This window comes from Alligator sinensis, unplaced genomic scaffold (assembly GCF_000455745.1).
Source record: "Alligator sinensis unplaced genomic scaffold, ASM45574v1 scaffold1423_1, whole genome shotgun sequence".
Taxonomy (NCBI): domain Eukaryota; kingdom Metazoa; phylum Chordata; order Crocodylia; family Alligatoridae; genus Alligator; species Alligator sinensis.
Window position 1 is genome coordinate 833,317 of NW_005842621.1, and position 20,564 is coordinate 853,880.

Consider the following 20,564-nt stretch of genomic DNA (forward strand, 5'->3'; position numbering starts at 1 on the left):
CTGACCATTTTATGCTCTGCTTTTAGTCCTGGTAAAAAAAACAACAAAAAAACAAAAAACACTTTACCCCTAATAGCTGGACCAGGTTTGAAATTCTGCATATTATCACCGCAGCGTGAACAAGACTGACCAGTGATTGCTGTTCACTTGTGTCTTTTGACCCCGGCCATCACTAGCCTGCCTCATAAAACCTGTTATGCACAAAAGTGCATAAAATGAAGACAGAGTGCCTGCTTCAAGTCTGACAAAACCCCTTCCTTTGCCGAGCGGGAGCTGCAGCGAAAGTAAATAAATGAACGGACAGCAATCACAGCCTCGTTGATGAAACTGTTCAATTAAAGCACAGGCATTTACATGGTGTAATTTCCCTAAATTGCCAATGAGCCCCTTTAGACACGACCAGTGTTCAAATTGATTTCAGCATTGATTTTGGCTGAAGCTGATAAATTTCTGCTTGTTAGTTAAAGTAATTTTGCAGAAGACTTTGTGCTGCAGTATTGAAGTGTTCATTTAGCTGATGGTTAAAAGAGCAGTTATTTACAGAGGGCTGTACTGTTGTTCTGAGCTGGGACAATTCCCCTATCATCTTTTTACTTTTAATTTTTTAAGCTTCAGTCTAGCAATCAATAGGTTATTGAAACTGATTAAAACTTATCCAACCAGCTGCCTGTGGCCGCTTAATTAGAAACTGGATGATTCTTAAATTAAAGTTGTTTTGTTTGCATTTTATACCCATCCTGCGAGCAGATTAAGCAAATAGCAGCCCTGGAAACTTAAGTTGCTTTTGCTCTTAATAAGCTAGGGGATGCTTGAACGCGGCATAAATTTCTTGACAACTTTCCCTGAGTTGCGGGGAACGGGGCTCTTATGGGTAGGACCAGTCATCTGCATAAGAAAACGTTCAGGGAACTTTCCTAAACCAACTGACAGATGTGGGTTGTTTCTTAGTAGGGACCGTTTCCAGTGGCTGTGTTGCTCCTAGCAGCTGATGCCGACTGGCCTGAGCAGAAAAGACTGCCAATTCCCCACAAGCAAAATATTATATGTTTGCTTAATAGTATATTTATTAGTTTATAACTATCACATTACAAAAATTCACCAGCATTGTATTTTAATCTGAATCCTTTTCCCAATTTTTAATTTTTGTAGTGAACCATTTAATGATATGGTAAGGTCAATGTGGATGTTGATTTTTATTTTATTTTATTTTTTTACTCTGCCCTCCCCTGTCATTTTTTTCACCCCCGTGGTCCTGAGATGCATATAAGCAAAATGATGATGAAACGTAGCCATTCAAATTGGTGTCGTTTGATATACCACTGAATATTCTGGAATAACAAAGATCAGTCAAATGTGTCTAAGTTTGTCATATAAAAGTGAATCTGCAAGATGCATCGCGGAAGTGGGCCTCAGTATTGCGTGTAGCCATTTGGCAGGTTCGGTGTTCAAGATCACGTTGTACAACGCAAAAAAAAATCCATTTATTCTACATAATTTCTTAGGCTGTGCTCTTTCTCCCCCGTCTGAGAGCCTGCCAGCACTGCATTAAGTGATGTGACTACATGGGTATTGCATGCTCAGGGAGAGAAACATGCCTAGTTGTCTCTTGTTCTGTTAGGGTCCTTGGTGGGCTTTTGTGAAGTATTTTGCTTTGTTTTTATACATAGAATCACAGACAAGGAGGGCTGGCAGGGAGCTCAGGAGGTCACATCTCATCCAACCCCCTGCTCCAGGCAGGACCAGCCCCAACTACATCATCCTAGCCAAGGCTTTGTCTAGCCGGGTCTTCAAAACCTCCAAGGATGGAGACTGCACCACCTCTCTGGGTAACCTGTCCCAGTGTTTTACTACCCTCTCCATGAGAGTTTTTTCCTAATATCCAACCTCAACTTCCCTTGCTGCAGCTTGAGCCCATTGCTCCTTGTCTTGTATCTGCCCCCACTGAGACCAGCCCAGCTCCATCCTCTTTGCAGCCCCCCTGCAGGGAGGTGAAGGCTGCTGTTCATTCCCCCTCCGTCTTCTCTTCTGCAAATTAAGCCCAGTTCCCTCCCCCTCTCCTCACCAGTCCTGTCCCCCAGCCCCACAACCATTTTCATTGCCCTCCGCTGGACTCTCTCCAATGTGTCCACATCCTTTCTGTAGTGGGGGCCCACAGCTGGACACAGGACTCCAGATGTGGCCTCCCCAGTGCTGAATAGAGGGAAGGATCACTGCCCTCCACCTGCTGGCAACGCTCCTACCCGTGCAGGTAATACCGATGTTGCCACGTATTTGTTAACCGTTAAAGCGAGAGGTGATGAGGTTTGTGATCATTCTTACTTGCTGGAGGATTTCATTCCACGGCCTCAGGTTGCCCCAAGGGACAAGTAGGGAAAAGAGGATCGTCCGCTAATTTATTTCCAGCGGGCTTTAAAAAACATGTTTAAAATCTACTCCGAGTCATCTCTTCCATCCATAGTTTCCATGTGAAAGTCAACGGATGGAGGGTGAATTAAATCACCAATTTTAGGAACTATTCAATGCGGCTAAAATAAGTTTGATGGTTGCTATATGGTTTTCGTATGCAATGCAGGTCTAGGAATTATTGAAGAACACCGTTTTGTTCCTTAGTTTTCACTTCACCTGGTTATCACGGTGAAGGTCTTCACCAGACATGGTATCAAGGTGAGGACTGAGAGGTACTTGTGGCGAGTCCGTTGTGTGCACGCAGAAAGCACGCCCAGCGGAGCTGGGATCAGATTGTGCTGGCGGGTCGGAGCTGGGAGGGGAGGAAAAGACGATTTGTGGAGGATCATTTCCAGGGTTTCACCATGTGTGCTCAGGAAACCCGGATGAAAGCAAGCAAGAGCAGATGGAAATAGTGTTAGGCTGTGCAGGTCTCTTGCACAAATCAGGCGAGCATCTCCAGGTTTGCACTTCTCCCCCTGCATCACAGAGGTGTGGCTAATACGCATCCTCTTTGTGTTGCTTCTATTGTTGCTTTTACTCTTTTGAGGAGTTGAGATCTTGGATACGAGCATCTTTGTTCTTGTTGTTTGGTAGCTTAACAACAAATCATTTTGCAATCAGTATTCAAGCATCTGTAGTGGTATTTGAGATAGGAGGAAGGTTGGCATAGATTGCTATTTGAACTAGCACAGTCCCCATAAAAGCTTCTTTGTATAACTGCTGTTCACTTTGGATTTCCTGTTTTAACAGCCAGAGAGTCGGGCTAATGTGTTTGTCTAGTGCAGACGGCAACAACTGTCAAAGTGTTTATTTCCTAGAAACAATTTGAATGTGTTTCTTTAGATGGCCACTTTAGGACGTGACAGCGCTATCATTAAAACTCCAAAGTCTGACCGTTAGCACGAAACCCAGTTTTAAAACTGCGAGAACCACGTCCCCCTCTCCCTCCTCGCCCTCCTCCAGCAACAACAACAAAATTAGCAGTAAACCAAATCTGTGGGTGATTTGCGGCATGTCGTTAGCAGCTGGTAACCAGCATGTCAATCTACAGTACATAGCGCTCGGAGAGAATTTTATTCGTCTTACGCAATGCTGTGACACAGTCATTTTGCTCTAGGTTATTTCTCAGAGGGCAAGGAAACGTTCAATTTGTTTGACTCTCTTCAGAGCTCTTGCATTTGAACAACAGTTCACTGATGCTGGGTGCTGCCAAAGGAAAGACTGCTTGTTATGCAAACTTTTACGCTCCGAATAAGAAACCCAGACGCTTCCAGAGGCGTCTAAGTTTCCGTTGGGTCTTCAAGACCTCAGCCTGCACCCTGAGCATCTTCCCCACTCTTGCCTTGCATGATGTTGTGCATGGTTTGTGCAGGAGGTGTTTGTCGGGGTAGATCACACGGGCTTTTCTCGAGTCCACCGCGGCTTTTCCAGAGCGGGCTGACATCCGTTAGGATAAGATGGCACAGTATTTGTCAGCACCGGCGAATGGAAAAATAACATGCTATTTTTAATACGCATGGGTGGTGGATAAATGGGGAGGCTGCTGAGAAACGTGCACATGAGCACACGCTGGAGAGGTGACCCGTGCGCCTTTCAGCTGTTCCAAAGTGCAAGATAAGGAAAAAATGTTGGGCTCGTATTCCTGCGAATGCCTGTGGTTGCACTGGGAAGCAATGCACACATTCAAGAGGTAAATTTATCTCTTGTCATTTAGGAAGAGAAAAACTAATAAACCCAAGATAACACGTACCCGGCACCAGCTTAAATTAATGGAAGAAGGAGTATTCCCCCCCGCACGCATGCACGCGCACACGCGCGCGCACACACACACACACACACACACACACACACACACACACACACACACACACACACACACACACACACACACCCCCCCCATTTCTGGCACAAGGCATCCTATAAGACAAGGACCTGTCGAGTGAGAGCAATGCTTTCAGTTTTGTCGAGTGGGGAAATAACTGGTAAAACATGACTTGTCCAAGCATTTTGGGTCTTGTCGATGCCATTTCTACCTAGATTTCATCTTAGTAAGGAAGTTAAAAAAACACAACCCTTTAAATCGCATTGTGTTAGAATTGTTCTTGATATATTATTCCAGCTTTTATTAAGGAAGTAGATAGATTACAGTGCCATCGTGGAAAAAATGCTCTATACAAAATTAGACTCGATCCTTTTATTTTTATTTTTTTTCCGGTAACTGGCTGGAGTACAGGTAGCTCTCCTGAATCTGGAGGTTCGCTCATTTGGAAAAATTCCCAGGAGTTCATTCAAGAGTCTACAAACGATCTAAGAGAATAACTGATCCTACTGTTTTTATCAGGCTCCCTGAATAATATTATGTGGCAAGCAGTACTTAAGCCAACAGTAATGAATAGCTGGAATTTATTTAAAAAAAAAAAAGACCCCCCAAACCCCCCTACATGGCTTGTTCACAGGCCAGTGGCTCCATTGTGCTGTCACAGTTGGATTTTTTTGTTCGCTATTAGAATCGGTGTACAAGATTACCCAGGAGATCCATGCAGGCGCTTGCATAAGAGGAAAGCACCATTTACCTGGTGCTTTGTGACCACATCGCTAATGAATTTACGATATAACGTTACATTACTTTGCTAGTTTTGCTTGAGTCCGGTACGTCTATGGCAGGGGAGACCATGGCTTCTCCCTTCGTCTTGTACAGAAAGCATCTAGGTGGTGGGAAGGGAAGACTGTAGTGTGGTAGACGGACCATACAAATGGGGAGCGGGAGCTCCTGAATCGAAGTCCCGGCTCTGATACAGGCTGCCTTGCTGAACGGGGGCAGGTTACTGAAGCAGCACGTCTTCATTGCCTCATCTGCAGTGCGGTGGATAACGTCATTAATGACTCGTCACCTGTACGACGAGCCTGTCGCGTTGCTTTATATCGGTAGGTGAGTGCCGAGGTTTAGCTATTGGATCGTAAGACGTTGCGGATGGATTACCACGCATTGCATCCACGGCACAATGGTTCGTGTGGCTCGACAAGGCAGGAGCTCAGCGCCTCGTTTTAGACTTCCCCCAACGGGCGCCTCCAGTCGATCCACCTCCACGCATGTCCCTGGCCATTTCCTCGGGGGACGGCTGGATGTGAAGTTGGCTGTACGACTCTGGTGTGCCCACAGCCATGGGGAACAGTGTGCATGAGAGGCTGACCTTCAAGTATGACTGTGTGGCTTTGGTCATTTAGGCAAAACGATTAAGAAACGTTAAAGTTGCGGGGTTTTTGGTTGTAGCCGTGCTGGGCTCAGGACGTAGGCAGGCAAGGTTCTTTGAGCTGATGTGATCTCTTTTATTAGACCAACCGAGACTCCCCATGCCTGAAGAAGGGGGATTGCACCCGGAAGCTTGCAAAGAAGTTTTTTCCAACTACTCAGTTGGTCTAATAAGAGAGATCACATCTACCCAAAGAGCCTGGCCTGCCTTAGGAAACGTCATATGTTTAATTTAGGCCCTTTTTCTGGGACCCTCCCTGAACCATTCAGGTGTGGGCATAAGGTTTACATTTAAAACGGTGTGAAAGCATACCGGGAAATAGGTCCTCTCTTTTACCTGCTGGCACCCGAGATCAGGGTTTTTTGCTTTTCCTGGAAGAAATCCTATCGTGGACGCTGTGAGGAGGACCATCCCCTCTGGCAAGAACGATTACCTCCCGTCCCGGCCGGTTAACAACACATTTTCGTTTGGCGTTTGAGCTGTGTTTATGAACTCATCTAAGTTCATTTTGGTCGGTTTAAGTAGATTTTTGTGTCTGTGAGGTATTTACACGGAGAACCGCAGGAAATCATGAGATGTAGGAGAGTTTTAGATCTGTAGGAGGAAAGATATGATGGGCTATCATTTATTTTATGGAGTGAGTTCAAACTATTTCTCCAAACTCAGCCTCTCCCTTTAGTTTTCTTTGGTTTATATGTTGGACAGAAAAGGCAGATAGCAAAAAGAGCTTTTCCATGTTGTATGGATATGCTTGCGGCTGTTGAATTTCATAGTTCCTGCACAGGTTGCTCTTTCATTTTATTTGGGGGTGGCAAGATGTTGCCTGGAAATCTCTCCCCCCCCACCCCTCCAATTCCCCCATTAACAGTGATTCTCAACCAGGGTAATATCACCCTGCGGTGCTTTGAGCTCTTCCCAAGGTTGCCATGCAGCATTAGCACTTGTAGGTGTGCAAATATGATTCACAAGATCAATTCAGAGATTGCAAGGAGGAATCCATCGTGTTAAAAATATCCTGCCCTGTGACCTTCTTTCTGAGTTCTTTGCAACAGAAGAATTGATGTAGTATTTTTCTCTAGTCCAAAAATCAGTGAAACCGAGAGCTGGCATTTTCTGCAAGGTTTCTCGAGTCTATTGAGGGCTTTCTTGAGTCTAAGAAGGTTGAGAACCGCTGCCCTAGAACCTCATCTCTCTTGCATTGATTTTTTTATCACTCTCCACAGTCCAGCAGATCTCTTCTTGGGTTATCTGGAGGGCTCTGGTGTGGAGGAATGCTTGCTCGCTCACACCATCTTTCTTTCTGTGCCCAAAATAACCAGCCTCTGCCCCAAGACCTGGGCATGCTGCGACTTCACAGCGCTCCCTGGAGCAAACGCGATTTTGAAAGCAGAGAAGACAAAGTTATGCTAAAGGACTTGGCTCGCATTGGTCCCTTCAGGGCTTTAAATGTCTAGAGACATGGTTAATAGTCAAGGTTAATAAAATATTTGACACAACTGTGCCAGTCTTGCTTACCAGCTGTTCGTTGTAATGGATGTACAGGGCTCAGAATAATGAATTCTAATGGAAATGTGAATGAAGAGATTTAAATTTTCTTTCCCCAGTGGGGATGTTTCCAAATAGGCAGGAGTTGGAGCCTGTTTTTGCTGTGCCGTTGCTTTAAGCAAACCCCTCTGAATAGCACACCTTGAATTTTTGCTAATCAGAACGTCCCAAAACGGAAAGGTCAGCCATTTCTCATGGTCAGAGATTCAGTTTCTGGGTAAATTCCACTTTTTTTTTTTTTTAAATTTAATTCTTCTTTGATCTCAGTACACCAGGGCAAGGGCCAAGGCCTTCTATAACTTTTTCACCCTGTCCATCTGCTGGCTTTGCTCTTTTTGTTTGCTTCTCCAACCGTAGCTATGGTTTGGGCTCTCTTACCTCATCTTCATGTGACGGCCCGTCCGAGTTGGGTGCTGAAGCCACCACCTTCTCTTCTACGTTGCCTCTGAAAACCCACTGCTTCTTCCGTGAGGCCTCTAAGAGCCTTGTTGAAAAAAACAATGTGCCCATTCATTTTTTTTAAAGTAAAAATTGCTTTTTCACTTTAACTCTACTTCCTCTGAGTAATACCTTAATCTTATTAACGCTGCCTCTTCCCCTGCCCATCCCTCCAGTTGTTTGCCTCCATTCTCCTTGTTTCATCATGTCCAGTATCTTTGCCCCAAGGAGTATGCAAATGGATCTTCTCCTTTACCTGCACTGGAAGCACTAGTGCAAATGCACTTTTGGGTGCCATTAAAATTATAATAGCCTTAGAATCACCGACAAGGTGGGCTGGAAGGGACCGCAGGAGGCTGCGTCTAGTCCGACCCCCTGCTCCAAGCAGGACCAGCCCCATGTACATCATCCCAGCCAAGGCTTTGTCTACCCGGGTCTTAAACACCTTCAGAGATGGAGATTGCACCCCTTTTGGGTAACCTGTTCCAGTGCTTTACTGCCTTCCCAGTAAGCAAGGCTAAGTACAGACATTCAGGAGGTTAAATCAGGTTCAAACCAGCCTCCCCATTTAAACTTCGCTCATCCCGGTGCCGACCTCACACTTACAGACGGGGTCTCCGTGACTGGCAATCAGCTTAAACCTGTAACTGCACAGAAGTTCCCACCCCTCGCAGGTTGCACCTCCCACCCCACCCATGGGTCAGCCCCCTCCCCTGTGTTGCACCTGCTCCCCTACCCCACCCACGGGTCACGCCCCCCCCCCCCTGCCCCCGCCGCCCCCCCCAGCTAGCCCCCTCCCGTCCCGACTTACCTGTTATCAGGCAGCTGTTTTGAATCGACTTAACCTCTCCCTAACGCCCCTGAATGTCTGTACTTAGCCCAAGCGTTTCCTAATATCTCCCCTAAACTTCCCCTTCTGCAACTTGAGACCATTGCTCCTTGCTCTGTTATCTTTCTATTAACCTCCTCTGTGCAAGTAACCTGTTACCTTCATACAGAGCATTCAATGTCTAGGGGATATTACTCAGTGCTGTCATAGGAAACGTCTGTGGTCTCTCAAACATGTACTCTGCAGCTCCCTGATAGCCTGGTGGCAGGGATCCTGGTTTTCTCGGATGTAAAAAAATCCCCAATTTTCAATTTAAAAGTAGCAAGCCCAAATCCACATTTTTCCGTGATTAAAATTAAACACCACACTCCTATCTATCTATCTATCTATCTATCTATCTATCTATCTATCTATCTATCTATCTATAGATATTGATATATAGATAGATATATATAGAGAGAGAGATTAGCGGTGTTTCATTTAAATCACAGAAAAATGTGTATTTGGGGTTACTTTATTTAAACTGAAAATTGTTTTTTTTTTTTAAATCAGAGAAAACCAGGATCCCTGCGGAGGAAACTAAGGTGCAGTTTTCAAATGATTTGTTTTATGCGATCCTCTTGGAAGAGGTGTCTTGTGTCAGCTACGGGGGCCGTGACTTTGCATCCCTCACTATCCATAGCAATGGGGCTGAAGTGTCCTCGCTCCGTTGTTAAACTTTCAGAGCATTGGCCTCAGTGAATTTGAAAGCGTCTTGGCATCTTGTAGGGATGGTACTCAAACACAAATATCTGAATCTGCATTTTCTTTGACTTGTTAACATGTTCACCTAATACGTTTCTAAGCTAGGACCAAGATGTTTTACCAAAATTGTTTCTGAAATACCGGCTTAGCTAGTAGGAGTATATTACTGCTTATCAAAGGACTTTGGATTTGTGAACATAAAAGGACTAGATGCTTACTCCTATTTCATTGACTAATTTCCAATTCTACAAATTACCCATTTAATTTTTTTAATTATACAATAGATGTGGTATTTTAATACTGGAAAATAAAGTAATTTTGAAATAATGTTAAGTCTAGCTTTATTAATGTGTTTTCAAGTTGCTAGACTAGTAAAAGTAATATCATGTATGGTTAAAAGAAGAAAAGACTACTAAGTCAATGGAAAGACTCTCATTAATATCAATGGATGCTGGTTTAGGCATTTTATGGCATCTATGCCTGAGATTATTTTTAATTTGCCACAATGATTTTTCAGATAGTGACTCTGCCGAGAGGGTTGTTTGAACAGTGCATTACAGAGCTCTTATTACACACTGGGTAAATAAGATACAGATATGGAGAGACATGAATAGGATCTGGGCAGCTATAAAATGCAACGAGATTAGATTAATAACTTCTAGGGTTGTGAGTGGTTTACACGCGCACCGAGTGTCTGAAATTGCTTTTTAAACTTCTGGGTGCGGGAGTTGGCTACCCATGATGTCATGTTGCCTGTTCAATTTTTCCTTAACAGCAAATGATTTATCACGGTCTGTTCCCAATCATCTGTGTTATAGCTTTTGCAGTGGTTCATTTACAGAGCAAAAATACAGCCTGAACAAAATGGGAGAAAAATGGACTTGTTCTTCCAGAGCTGGTTTCTGTCTGGTGCAAACTCTTATCAACTCAGAACATAGTTTTCCTGGGGTATTTTGTATCCTGCCGTACTTTGGATTTTGTCGTGACGGTTTTGTTTCAGTTGGCTTTGTACACCCGTAGCCAAGCATGGCACCTGGGAGTCCTTTGATGGGGAAGTTAATGCTCCTTGAGGAATGGTGCAAACAAAACAGAATTAGGAAACCATGAGGAGCGGGAGTCAGAATAAATGGAAACGCAATCCAGTCGAGACCATCGCAGTATTGTGGGCATTGCTGTGCTGAGAGGTTGCCAGGCTGTCCGTGACCGGTTACCTAGGGCTCTGTCTCCTGATGCGCTGAACACGGCCAGTCTGACGGGACCGGGTCTAGAAAAGTACTCGGGCACCTAAAGTGCAGCGTAGGCGCCTAACTCCAAGCAAGCAATGCACACAACTCTGCTTAGGTGCCCAAATGGTAAACTCCTCCGAGAGAAGGTGTATAGGCGCCTATAGTGCTCTGCTGTCAGCAAGCCCAGAGGTGTTAGTTGTGGTCAAATGGCCATACGTACTGAGATTTGCAACCTGGACCCAGATCCCTGAGCAGAGCCCGATGTATTGGTGGGTTCAGGAGATGGCAAATGCACCCAGACAGCATGGAAAAGGGTCCAGGAGGCAAGAAATCTGGAGAGACCTGCTCTCCAAAGCTTGAGGGGGTTCTCACCTTCCAGGAGAGCATCCCGAGGGCCATCAGGCTATTAAAAATGGTGGATGGCACCTCCCCACCACTTCCTATGTCATAAAAGTAAGGAGCGAGTTGATCTCCCACATCAAGAGCGTAGAGCAAGGCTTCAAGCTGATTCTCACGCTCACAAGAGCTTTGAGTTGGACCCCCGAGTCCAGGAAGGAGGCAGGGTTTCAGCCCTCTCTGCCGTGTTTGCTTCTGACAAGCTTGAGCATCCCTCTCCTTAGTGTGCCGGCCCCTGTGAAGCCCTTTGCAGGCAGCTTGCTGCCCCGTCCACTGCGTGGGATGCTTAGGCACCCAAGCCAGGCTTGTGAACTCTGGTCTTGGAGCAAAGCGTCCGGGGAAGCGTCGTCCCCTGGATCTCTGTCCCCCGCTCCAGCCACGTGCTGCACCACGATGCCGCTTGGGGCCAAATCCTCTCGATACTGCCGGGCTGATTGAGCCACGGTCTGGATGAGCAGCCAGACTCTGCTCGGAAAGCCGTAGCCAGTGGGACCTTCGCGGCAGAGTTTTGTCCTGAGACACAAACCACCTAGCAAGCGAGTCTGAGCGCTCTGCGCGTCCTGCGCCGTAGCGAACAAGTTGCCAGTTGCCGCGTTTAATCCGTTCGCTCCACGCTTCTCTCATTTCCTTCGATAACTATCCATCAAATAGTACGATCTTGGAGTTTCACCCTTCCTTCAGCTCCCGCCCGATCAGCTCCTGGGCACTGTTTCAGTGTCTCCCCAGCAGGAAGGATTTCTAACAGACCCGTCCTTTGCCGTGTGATTCACCCAGTTCAATAGCCTCCTTGCAAAATCTGGCTTTCAAGTCTTTGTGCCGAGCCGTGGCCAGATCCTGCCTGGCGCTGAGCGCTGTCGCTTCCCAGCGCCTTGCACGATTGGGCTTTGGATTGTGCTGCCTCGTTAAAGAACCTGGTTATTCGCGGCCTTATTTGTCTAACCACGGTGAGCGTATTTCCTTTCTCGCGGGGGAGACGGGGACGCTTTAAATAAATAAATAAATGAATGAATGAATGAATGAATGAAATTAAAAGCTGGCTCCTGCAATGAGCAGGTTTATTATTTATAAACTGTGCTATATGACTTCAAGCTCCGCATGCGTACCCGTAGACGCGGCGATGGGTGCCTATAAAATGGAAGAAGCGTGTATTTCTCGAGATCGAACCCATTATTCCCTAGGTTTGTAAGCGTACAATTGTGAAGCTTCAGGAGGGTATTAAATCTCTTCCATTAGCCAGGCTGACTGTAACCAGAACGTTCAATTCCAACTTGCGGTTCTACATAATATCTAACAAAACCGTTTTCCCCACACACTCATTGGAACAGGTAATTACTGTGGCAACTACAGACTAATTTGAAGTGTTAGCTGTTAATTAAAACACTGCAGAGGTGTACAGTTGTCTTTTGGTGTAACCAAAGCTCCTATTCAAACTTCATTAATCACTTTACAGTTATTGTGCCGGGGAAGGTCGGGACAATTGAGACGCCGGATCAGTCGAAAGTAAACAAATTCCTTTCCTCCCCGGTACCCTGCCATTTGCAAAGCCAAGGGACACGCTGTACCCAAGGGCCACGGTATCTCCTTTGTGATCCAATTCTCAGTGATAATTAAATGTTAAATTGGTACTGTCAGTGCTCTGTAAACCAAACCAGGTATCTGCCCTCTGCTGGAAATTTAACCCAAACTTCCACGGATGAATTAGCGTGCATCATAATTAAATAATCAAGTCTTCCCTTTTAATTCGCTTGGAAACAGGAGACCTCTCTTATGGAAAAAAAAAGATCAGCTTTCTTGACAAGCTAATTAAGTTGCCAAACTGTCCGGCACGGTACATACTAAACTAACAGACGTTAAGCACGCTATCTCAACCTGTTCATTTTCTTATCATTTCTGCTCATCTTAAAGAAGTCCGGCACCGTTTTGCCAGGGTTGGCTCATCCGTCTTACAGCAGAGCGTGTTTACTCCACTTGATGCATCGATTATGCATTCAACCGTCGCTCTGTCACTGATGGCTTCATCTGAAGATCCTGTTTTCTGCATCGTATATTGATATTAAAATAATCCCAATATTGATGGGATGGTACATAAAGCACTGGCAGTTTCTAAAAGCTAATGCCACTCACGTTCTTAAATATTTATGCTATAAATTATTAAATTAAGTTCAGCTTGTTAAGCTTTCACATCATTAATAGAAATTATACAGAGCATCTCAATGTCTACGTAGGATGGTCTGCCCTGTGCTGGGTATGGTTTTGTTCGAGGGGAAAAAAAGCCCATCAAGATTTTTTCCTCTTCAGCAATAATTGCTAGTGGCATATAGGGCTGAAATATTGTAATTCTTTAAAGTTAATGCCAAGGATATGACATTATTGTGCATGGTATCATAAATCAGTCTGAGACAATAAAACTACTGAAGAGGAAAAACTTTAATGGTTTTGTTTTTATGCAAAATTACATTGAGTTTGTTCCTTATACCTTTTTATTTTCTTGGAGCGCCATGGCTAGGGATCCGCAGTTTGTGGACCAGCCAATTATAAATGTTTGGTAAGACAGGTTGACACGCGCTACTCTTGGATTACTGTGCAAATTCATTTCCAGAACGCGGAAACGTTAAGGCTCGGCTGCATGGTTGTTAATACATATATTAATCCCCGCAGTTACAGATGCAGGATGTTCCCTTCACTAACTAATATTGTGCGCAGTCTTTAGATGGCTATAAACAGTCAGTCATCCCTTGGTTTACTTCTGCTTAAGTGTTACAGTTGTGCATCTGATTGTCTTAACGCTCATCGTGCCCTCAGGATGACACGGTTTGTGTTCGAAAGCTTATTGTATATGAAGAATATGCACAGGGTTTATGTATTATCTTTGTTACACCTGCAGAAATTTTGAAGACAGGTAAATACACATTCATAACCTTTCTAATATATAGTGTAATATTCTCTTGTGCGTGCGCTTTTCTACACAACACACAAAGGTGTAATGTTAGCAATGGAAGCTGTTGAATGGCATAAAAAGTGTTAGCTGGCATAAATTCATTTCTTTTTTTCTTTTTATTTTCTAATCAGTTGCTTTTAGCCAAACGCTCTGAAATATTTGTGCCATTTGCAAACATGATACGGAGGCTGTTTTAGAATAAAAATGCATTCCTGTCTCCTCTTTCTGGGAAATCAGTATATACATGCTGCACTTACGTATCAAAGTCATTTGTGTGTAATCTCACAATATTTACATTTTCCCTTCATACAGAGCATATCATGTCCCTAGCGGAAAAATACTAGCAGTAAAGGTAAGATATTGGCAGTAATTGTATTTCTTTATTTTTAGTCTTGATTGCAGTTTCTTTCTTCTTCCTTTTATGCCTGTTAAGTCATAGTTTGCCTTATTTCCTTGAAACCGTGGAAAATTACCCTGCGTAACTCTACCGGGCTGAAATGACCACCGAGCTCCCACAAGTCCACAGGTCATAGGAGCCTCCCGTCATTGCTACGGGCACCTCGATTCTTGCCTCTTTCAGTTAAATGGGCGCATCAAAGAAGAGCTGAGGCGTGTGCAACAGCGATAAAATCTCTCCGGCGGCTGGAAGTGATTCTGTTTCACCCCCTGAATCCAAGAAATGAAGAAATAAGTGGTAGAAAGGTCAGACGAGGTCAGCCTATCTGTTCCTCTGCCGATGCTACCGTTCTCCCCGGAGTATAGTCCGAGTGGGTGGTGCAGCCTTGTTTTTAAATGCCAGGGCTCCCCCTATTCCTTTAGCAGATCGTGCTACTTTCGAAGAGATGTCCCTGTTTTAAATGTTGGGATTTTTTTCTTTTACGTTTCTTTCTAAATTTTCCTTTGCTCCTTTTTCTCCAATTGAGGGGATTGCTCCTTGTGGAGCAGCAGTATTGTTGTAGATGTGCCGGTCCAGGAATTGTATGAGAGGCAAGGCTTTGCGTGCGACAACTACGTCTATGGACCACCTGCATAGTTGCAAGAGAAATGTGTCAGGCTTTCAGGCACGCGTATGGCTGGCCCAGTAGAAGATGGCACACACAAATCCTTGCCCCTCATACTGTCCCCTTGCTCACACTTCGGGAACCTTGGACGGAGAAAAGTGTGCCAAGTCTGATTATTTGCTAGTGAAAGTCTTGCTAAGCAACTGCTGAAGGCTTTCGCACGCTGCCCCGGCCCAATGCACGGAGGCTGAAATTGCAGGTGTAATTCAAGTTGTAAACCTCTCTTTCTGAAAGGAGATCCCTGCTTTTCCCAGCTGCCATGAGCAAAACAGAGTTTTATTTTGTTTTTTTAATTTTCCCCGCGTGATTTTGATATCGCTTAAATTTACAGCAGTTCAGAGCTCAGGAAAACATTTGGCTGTGGATGCAGATGGCATTTCAGTGCATGTTTTTGGATTTAAATAGGACATTTTTAAAATAGAAGTCATTTGTAGGATCGTTCTTAATCATTCTAGTTTCTTTCTATTTGTTTCTCTCTTGTTGTGCTAAATTTGTACAATTGTTTCTCCAAGATCACTGAGTTTCATTGGATTTTGCAGGGGAACAAGAAAGGGGAAGCAAAGGTTTGCACTGTTTTCTGCGAGCAAAATTGCCGCAGATTTCCCGTGCAAAATTCACCTGTCGTTAGTGAACCTTCCCTAAGAGATCCTCGGTGGGAGTTTCCTTCAGGGCTTTCTTTGCTTTCAGTCATCTCTGTTTTCACAAAAGAAAATTCCCTCTTTGCCTCTGAGGTCCTGTGAGGCAGGCGGGGCCTTTGTGGGTTTTGCATGAAATCCATGAAACTTGCCACGACAGCTCCTGTTTGAACTTAATTTAAAAGTCCTGTGACCATGAGAAAAGCAAATGTTTGGTGCATCCCATTCTGAACTGTGTCTCTGTGCGCACAAAACGGGCGAAGCACTGCGAAGAAACAGCCCGACGACGTGGAGCGGAAAGGAGGGATAAAGTCAGCCACTTCTGCTCTGGCCTTTTTTTCTTTTTTGGTGCCGCTTGCAAAGATTGTAATTTTAATTTTAAAAAATCTAAGCATTTTTCTTAGTTGTGATAAGCAAAATGTGACACAATTCTCTCTAATTTTCACAGGAAGAGACTTTTTTTTTAAATGTGGGAACAAACCTGTTCTTCCCCTAATGTTTCACTCTGACCCTTGACCGTGCTGGTCTTTCAAACTTGGTCCTCGCTCTGCCTCCGCCTCCTCCAGTACTACAATTACTTCTGCTCCCTTGAATAATACTTCTTTCACGCGAGCGCACGCAGAGGGCCTCCCTCCATCCCAGCCCTCGTGCGAGCCTGCTCCGACTTCTTCTTTCTTTTTCCCCCCCCGCCCAGTTTGACCTTTTCAGGCACGTTGACAGCATCGAACTGTTGGAGCTGTCAGAAACCATCTGCAGGAGGCGGCAGAACAAGCGAGGGAGGAGGGATGGACTTGTCAGAGTTCACTATACCCAACATCCACCAGCTCTCTGCCCATTTCTAGGGCTTTTTTTTTTCCTTGAACAGCCCCACATAGTTGTTTTCTCCAGCCCTGGGGATTTGGCCAGTCCCCAAAACTGCTGTGAGCTTGTTGAATTGGATTTTTATTATTAAAAATTACTTTTTTGCTTGCCCGTAAGTATTGCTTAAAATGAGCTTTGGATATGTCCTTCCAAAGGGAGCCTTGCAGGGAATGGGTGTCTGTTATGTTGGTTTATAACAGCATAGTCACAGGCTAGGAGTTGCAACGTGTGTCTCTTCATCCTGGTGCTAAAGTGAATTTACATTATATTCTTGAGGGAGTTGCAAAGTTCTCCATGCCTCAGTTTACCCATCTGTAAAGGTGTGAATGCCTATGTCTTGACAAGTGGTCTAATCGGAGCCAAGAAGACAAAGAATACAAAATACGTGGGTCTCTGTGGCTGGAAGGTTACACAGAAGTGCCCATTTTTGAGTGGAGATTTGTATTAATGTAAATACCGCATCAGGATCTGACAACACAGGTCAACACTTGGAAAACCTGTTGATTCTGTGCTTTCCGGTGACGAGGTGCCCAGCAAATTGCAGGTAGATGGAGCAGAAAAATAAACAAAATATTAATATGCATGCTGCAGGCCAAAGTACTCCACACCCTCATCTATTCTGGAAAATCTTTTCAACTAGATATTGCATGGAAGATTTACTAGATTTCCAAATAGGATTTATTTTCTAATTAGGGGGGGAAATCCATCTAAAGAAGGGTGAAAAATCCTAGCTGCCCGCGTACTGTGTCTGATTGCCATTCTTCAACTGCTTTAGTTTCTGCTGCTCTTAAACTAGCATTTAAATGGACCATTTGATTAATCATTTGTATACTGACTATAATACTCCCAAATTTCCTTTGAGTTGTACATACTGTAAAAGACAATTATGTCGCCACAGATTAAATAAGTGAATTAAAACAGAATAGCAGCTTAATTTGACCTGTGATTTTGCACTCATTCCCTTTAGTGGAACGTATGCCACTCCAGCAAATAGATGAAGTCATCCATGACAGCTTGTGATGAATTGCCGTATTTATACTGTATATTTTAATAGCCTCACACTAATTTAAATTGAGCACAGAGTAAATTATAATTCAGTCACTTGACTGCTTGTATTTAACTTGACAACTCATCCTTATTTGTCCTGGAGGTGTAGTGGAGAGCAGGGGAAATATGTTCAGGTATTTCTCTTGTAGATTTAACCCTTTTCCCTTGAAGTATTAGGTATTCGAGTTCTCCTCTCTTTGAACCTACTCGGTCTGCTTATCGGCTGCTTTATTTTAAGCCGGGAAGTTGATATTTCTAATGCTGCCATCCACGGTTGTGGCGTTTGCTCATTCGAGGAGCTGCCCAGTAGTTCACCACCCAGGATCGGTAATCCGAAGATATGGATTTAGTGCCGAGTGATTCCACAGAGCTTGTGTAAATCCTTGAGCCTCAGTTTATCATCTGAAAAAAGGGAATACTACTACCATCTGCCCTTGCCAAGAAAGTATGTGTATGCTTGACCACCACGAACAGCTCAGAGCTGAGCTCCATGTTGCATGAACCCACCCTGGGCCTCCCACCTCCAGCTCTCCTACGGCAGAGCACAGTTTCTGCTAATTTTGGGGGTGCCAGAGTTGAGGCAGATTTGTCAGACCCACCTTCCCCACCCTGCTTGTGGCCTTTCAGTGTTGTAATTTTTGTCCCTGTCTTAGAGGTTGCCCAACATCCACTTCCTTGTGCTCGGTTTGCCAGTTCTGCAGCTGTATAAGCCGAACAGCACAGCGCTGAATTTAATGCAGGTTATTTCATACGTGATGCATTGAGTCTCCTCTTCTGTTCTCATTAACTCTCGGGGCAGATCACTTTTTCCTTCCTTGGCCATCCAGACCTTTCCAAAGGTGCCAGGAGGCTGCCCCAAGGTTTATTGGCTATACGGAGCCTTTAAATTTCATTCTTTCCTACCACATTTGTGCCACATGTATTACAATTATGAAGGATGCCACCCGATCCTTATTTATTGCCTGCGTATCAGCTGCAGTAGTTTGGGGGTATTATAGATTCATAGATTCATAGACATGAGGGCTGGAAGGGACCTCGGAAGATCATCACGTCCAGCCCCCTGCCCGAAGGCAGAAAGTCAGCTGGGGTCATAGGATCCCAGCAAGATAAGCATCCAATTTTATATCATCTTGCTTCCTTTAAATGCTGCCCCAGCCATGTAGAACATTTCTAGTGCTAATATTCATGCATGCTTAAAATTTGGGGGTTTTTTGTGAGCAAATCCTGTGTCTTAGAGTGGGAGGAAACTTCACAAAAGCAGGGTGAGCATGGATTAAGGGAATGCGTGTTTAGAGTCAGGCCAGGATTTGCAGAACTTTTTTTCCCCTAGTGTTGGCTCGATTGCAATGCTGAACGCCCTAAATAGCCTCATTTTTAAATGACAGGGCATTTCACTCGTAAACTATGGTTAAATGCATTTCTCCCCAGGTTTTCTGAAGTCATGCCACCTAGCTCCAGCTTGGACACAGTGAAACTCTGGTGGGCAATAAAGCTAGCTCAATGGGTTTGGAAGCAGTAAGCAATGGCTGCTGGTATGATTTGGAAAACCCATCGTCTACCATGTCCCCTGTATATCGGCCCCTAGTCTCAGGGTTTTGAATGAAGTATTCTGGGTTGTCACAGCAAAGTGAATGTGTGCTGCAAGGGAACCTAAAAGAAAGGCTGCAATTGTTACTGAATGTAGAATGAGGAGGGAAGGGGACATAGCAAAGTTGTAGGGATGCTTATCCCTTTCCAGTTAGTTTTTGACAGTAAAATGCAGGGCCTGTATGTAATTGTAGTTTAATTCAAAACAGCTGGAGACTTTTCTCCTGCCAGGTCGTGGTTGATTGGATGCTGGTGCTGCATTTGACACCAATCATGCTAACTGGTTAGTGTTTAGGTCAGCGAAACCTGCGGTGAAGAAGGCAGGGAGAGTTGTCACTGTAAATAGGAATTAATAAGAGAAAATGTAGTCTTTTAATGTATTTGACAAGATTAAACCCCGTTAATATTTTAAGGGATAAAACTCATAGTGTTTCAGCAATTTTTTTTTTTTTTAAGTTTTCCACTCTGAAAAATGTAAGTGAATATTGTTGGCAAATGACTATTGATCTAGAGAAGTGTGTTAAATGTTTCTTGGCAGCCCTATATTACAGTTACAATTTAGTTTAGTGAGAGCTTTTATAAATAACCCTAGAGCAAACTCTTGATAGAAAATGGTTATGCTTTTTTCTTTTAGACGGATGTCAATACTGTAAAAATGTATGTTTGGAAATGGACTCCCCTTCTTTTTGTTTCATCAGCACTATATGTAGCACATAATTTGTGTTCTGTTAATTCTGCAAAAGTACAATATTTGCTTTTCCTTTAACTTCAAAATGGAGTTTTAACTCCAAAATAACACGTAAGGGAAAAAGGTAAAATGAAGGCTAATAAGGTGTCAACCCATTTCAATGGATGGTTAATTATGAAGGCACAGTATTAAAGCTCAAAGAAATTAATACAAATTCTAAAATCATTGCAATCATAAAATATATTAAAAAAAAACAATTTAACCCTTTCTTGAGTTGACCCTTCTCTTCAAATTACACTTTGAACCCCTTTCCCACCCCCAACAAAAAACAAAATCAAATCAGAAAGGAATTTTATTTAAAAAGTTGAATCATTTCACATGATAGAAATATTTAATTTCATACACAATCCTCTCCTTGCCCCTGCTCTTGGACATCAAACTATGGCTCATGGGGCTCTGGCGCACTGTTTCCTGTAGCCAGTGGCACTGGAGGCAGTGATGTGGGTAGCGTTGCACCTGCCTGCGTTTGAGTCTGCAGCCCAGAGGAGCAAGTGCTGTTTACGGCTGGGTCAGCTCCGGGGGACGGCGGTGGTTCGAGTCCAGAGCAGATCTTGGATCCCTCCTCCAGAGCCGTAGCAAGATCCCGTAGCAGCTTGTGTGTCTCGCTTCCCCACAGCCAATTGTATCTTCCTTCCAAATAAGCTGACTTAAAAACCAAAGAGCCCTAAAGCCCCTCCTTCACCCATACAAAATTTCCAAATAATTCTTGACTCGTTAGGTGGCCGTTACCTGAAGGGCCCAGAAAGACATTAGCTGTATTAATCGTGTCCAATTACTAACAAATATTTTTGGCTTTAAGCTTAATTACCA

At 44.1% G+C, this 20,564-nt stretch overlaps 1 protein-coding gene across 2 annotated transcripts in view; it reads left to right on the forward strand.

Annotated features, from left to right (window-relative positions):
* The window catches only part of MAP2K5 (mitogen-activated protein kinase kinase 5), a 182,766-nt gene that overhangs the window by 45,209 nt on the left and 116,993 nt on the right, over positions 1-20,564 (forward strand). For both annotated transcript variants that reach the window (XM_006033317.2, XM_025215098.1), the window contains exon 9: positions 14,128-14,167. In XM_006033317.2, the coding sequence (XP_006033379.1) occupies positions 14,128-14,167 (40 nt within the window). The remainder of the gene's footprint in view (positions 1-14,127; positions 14,168-20,564) is intronic.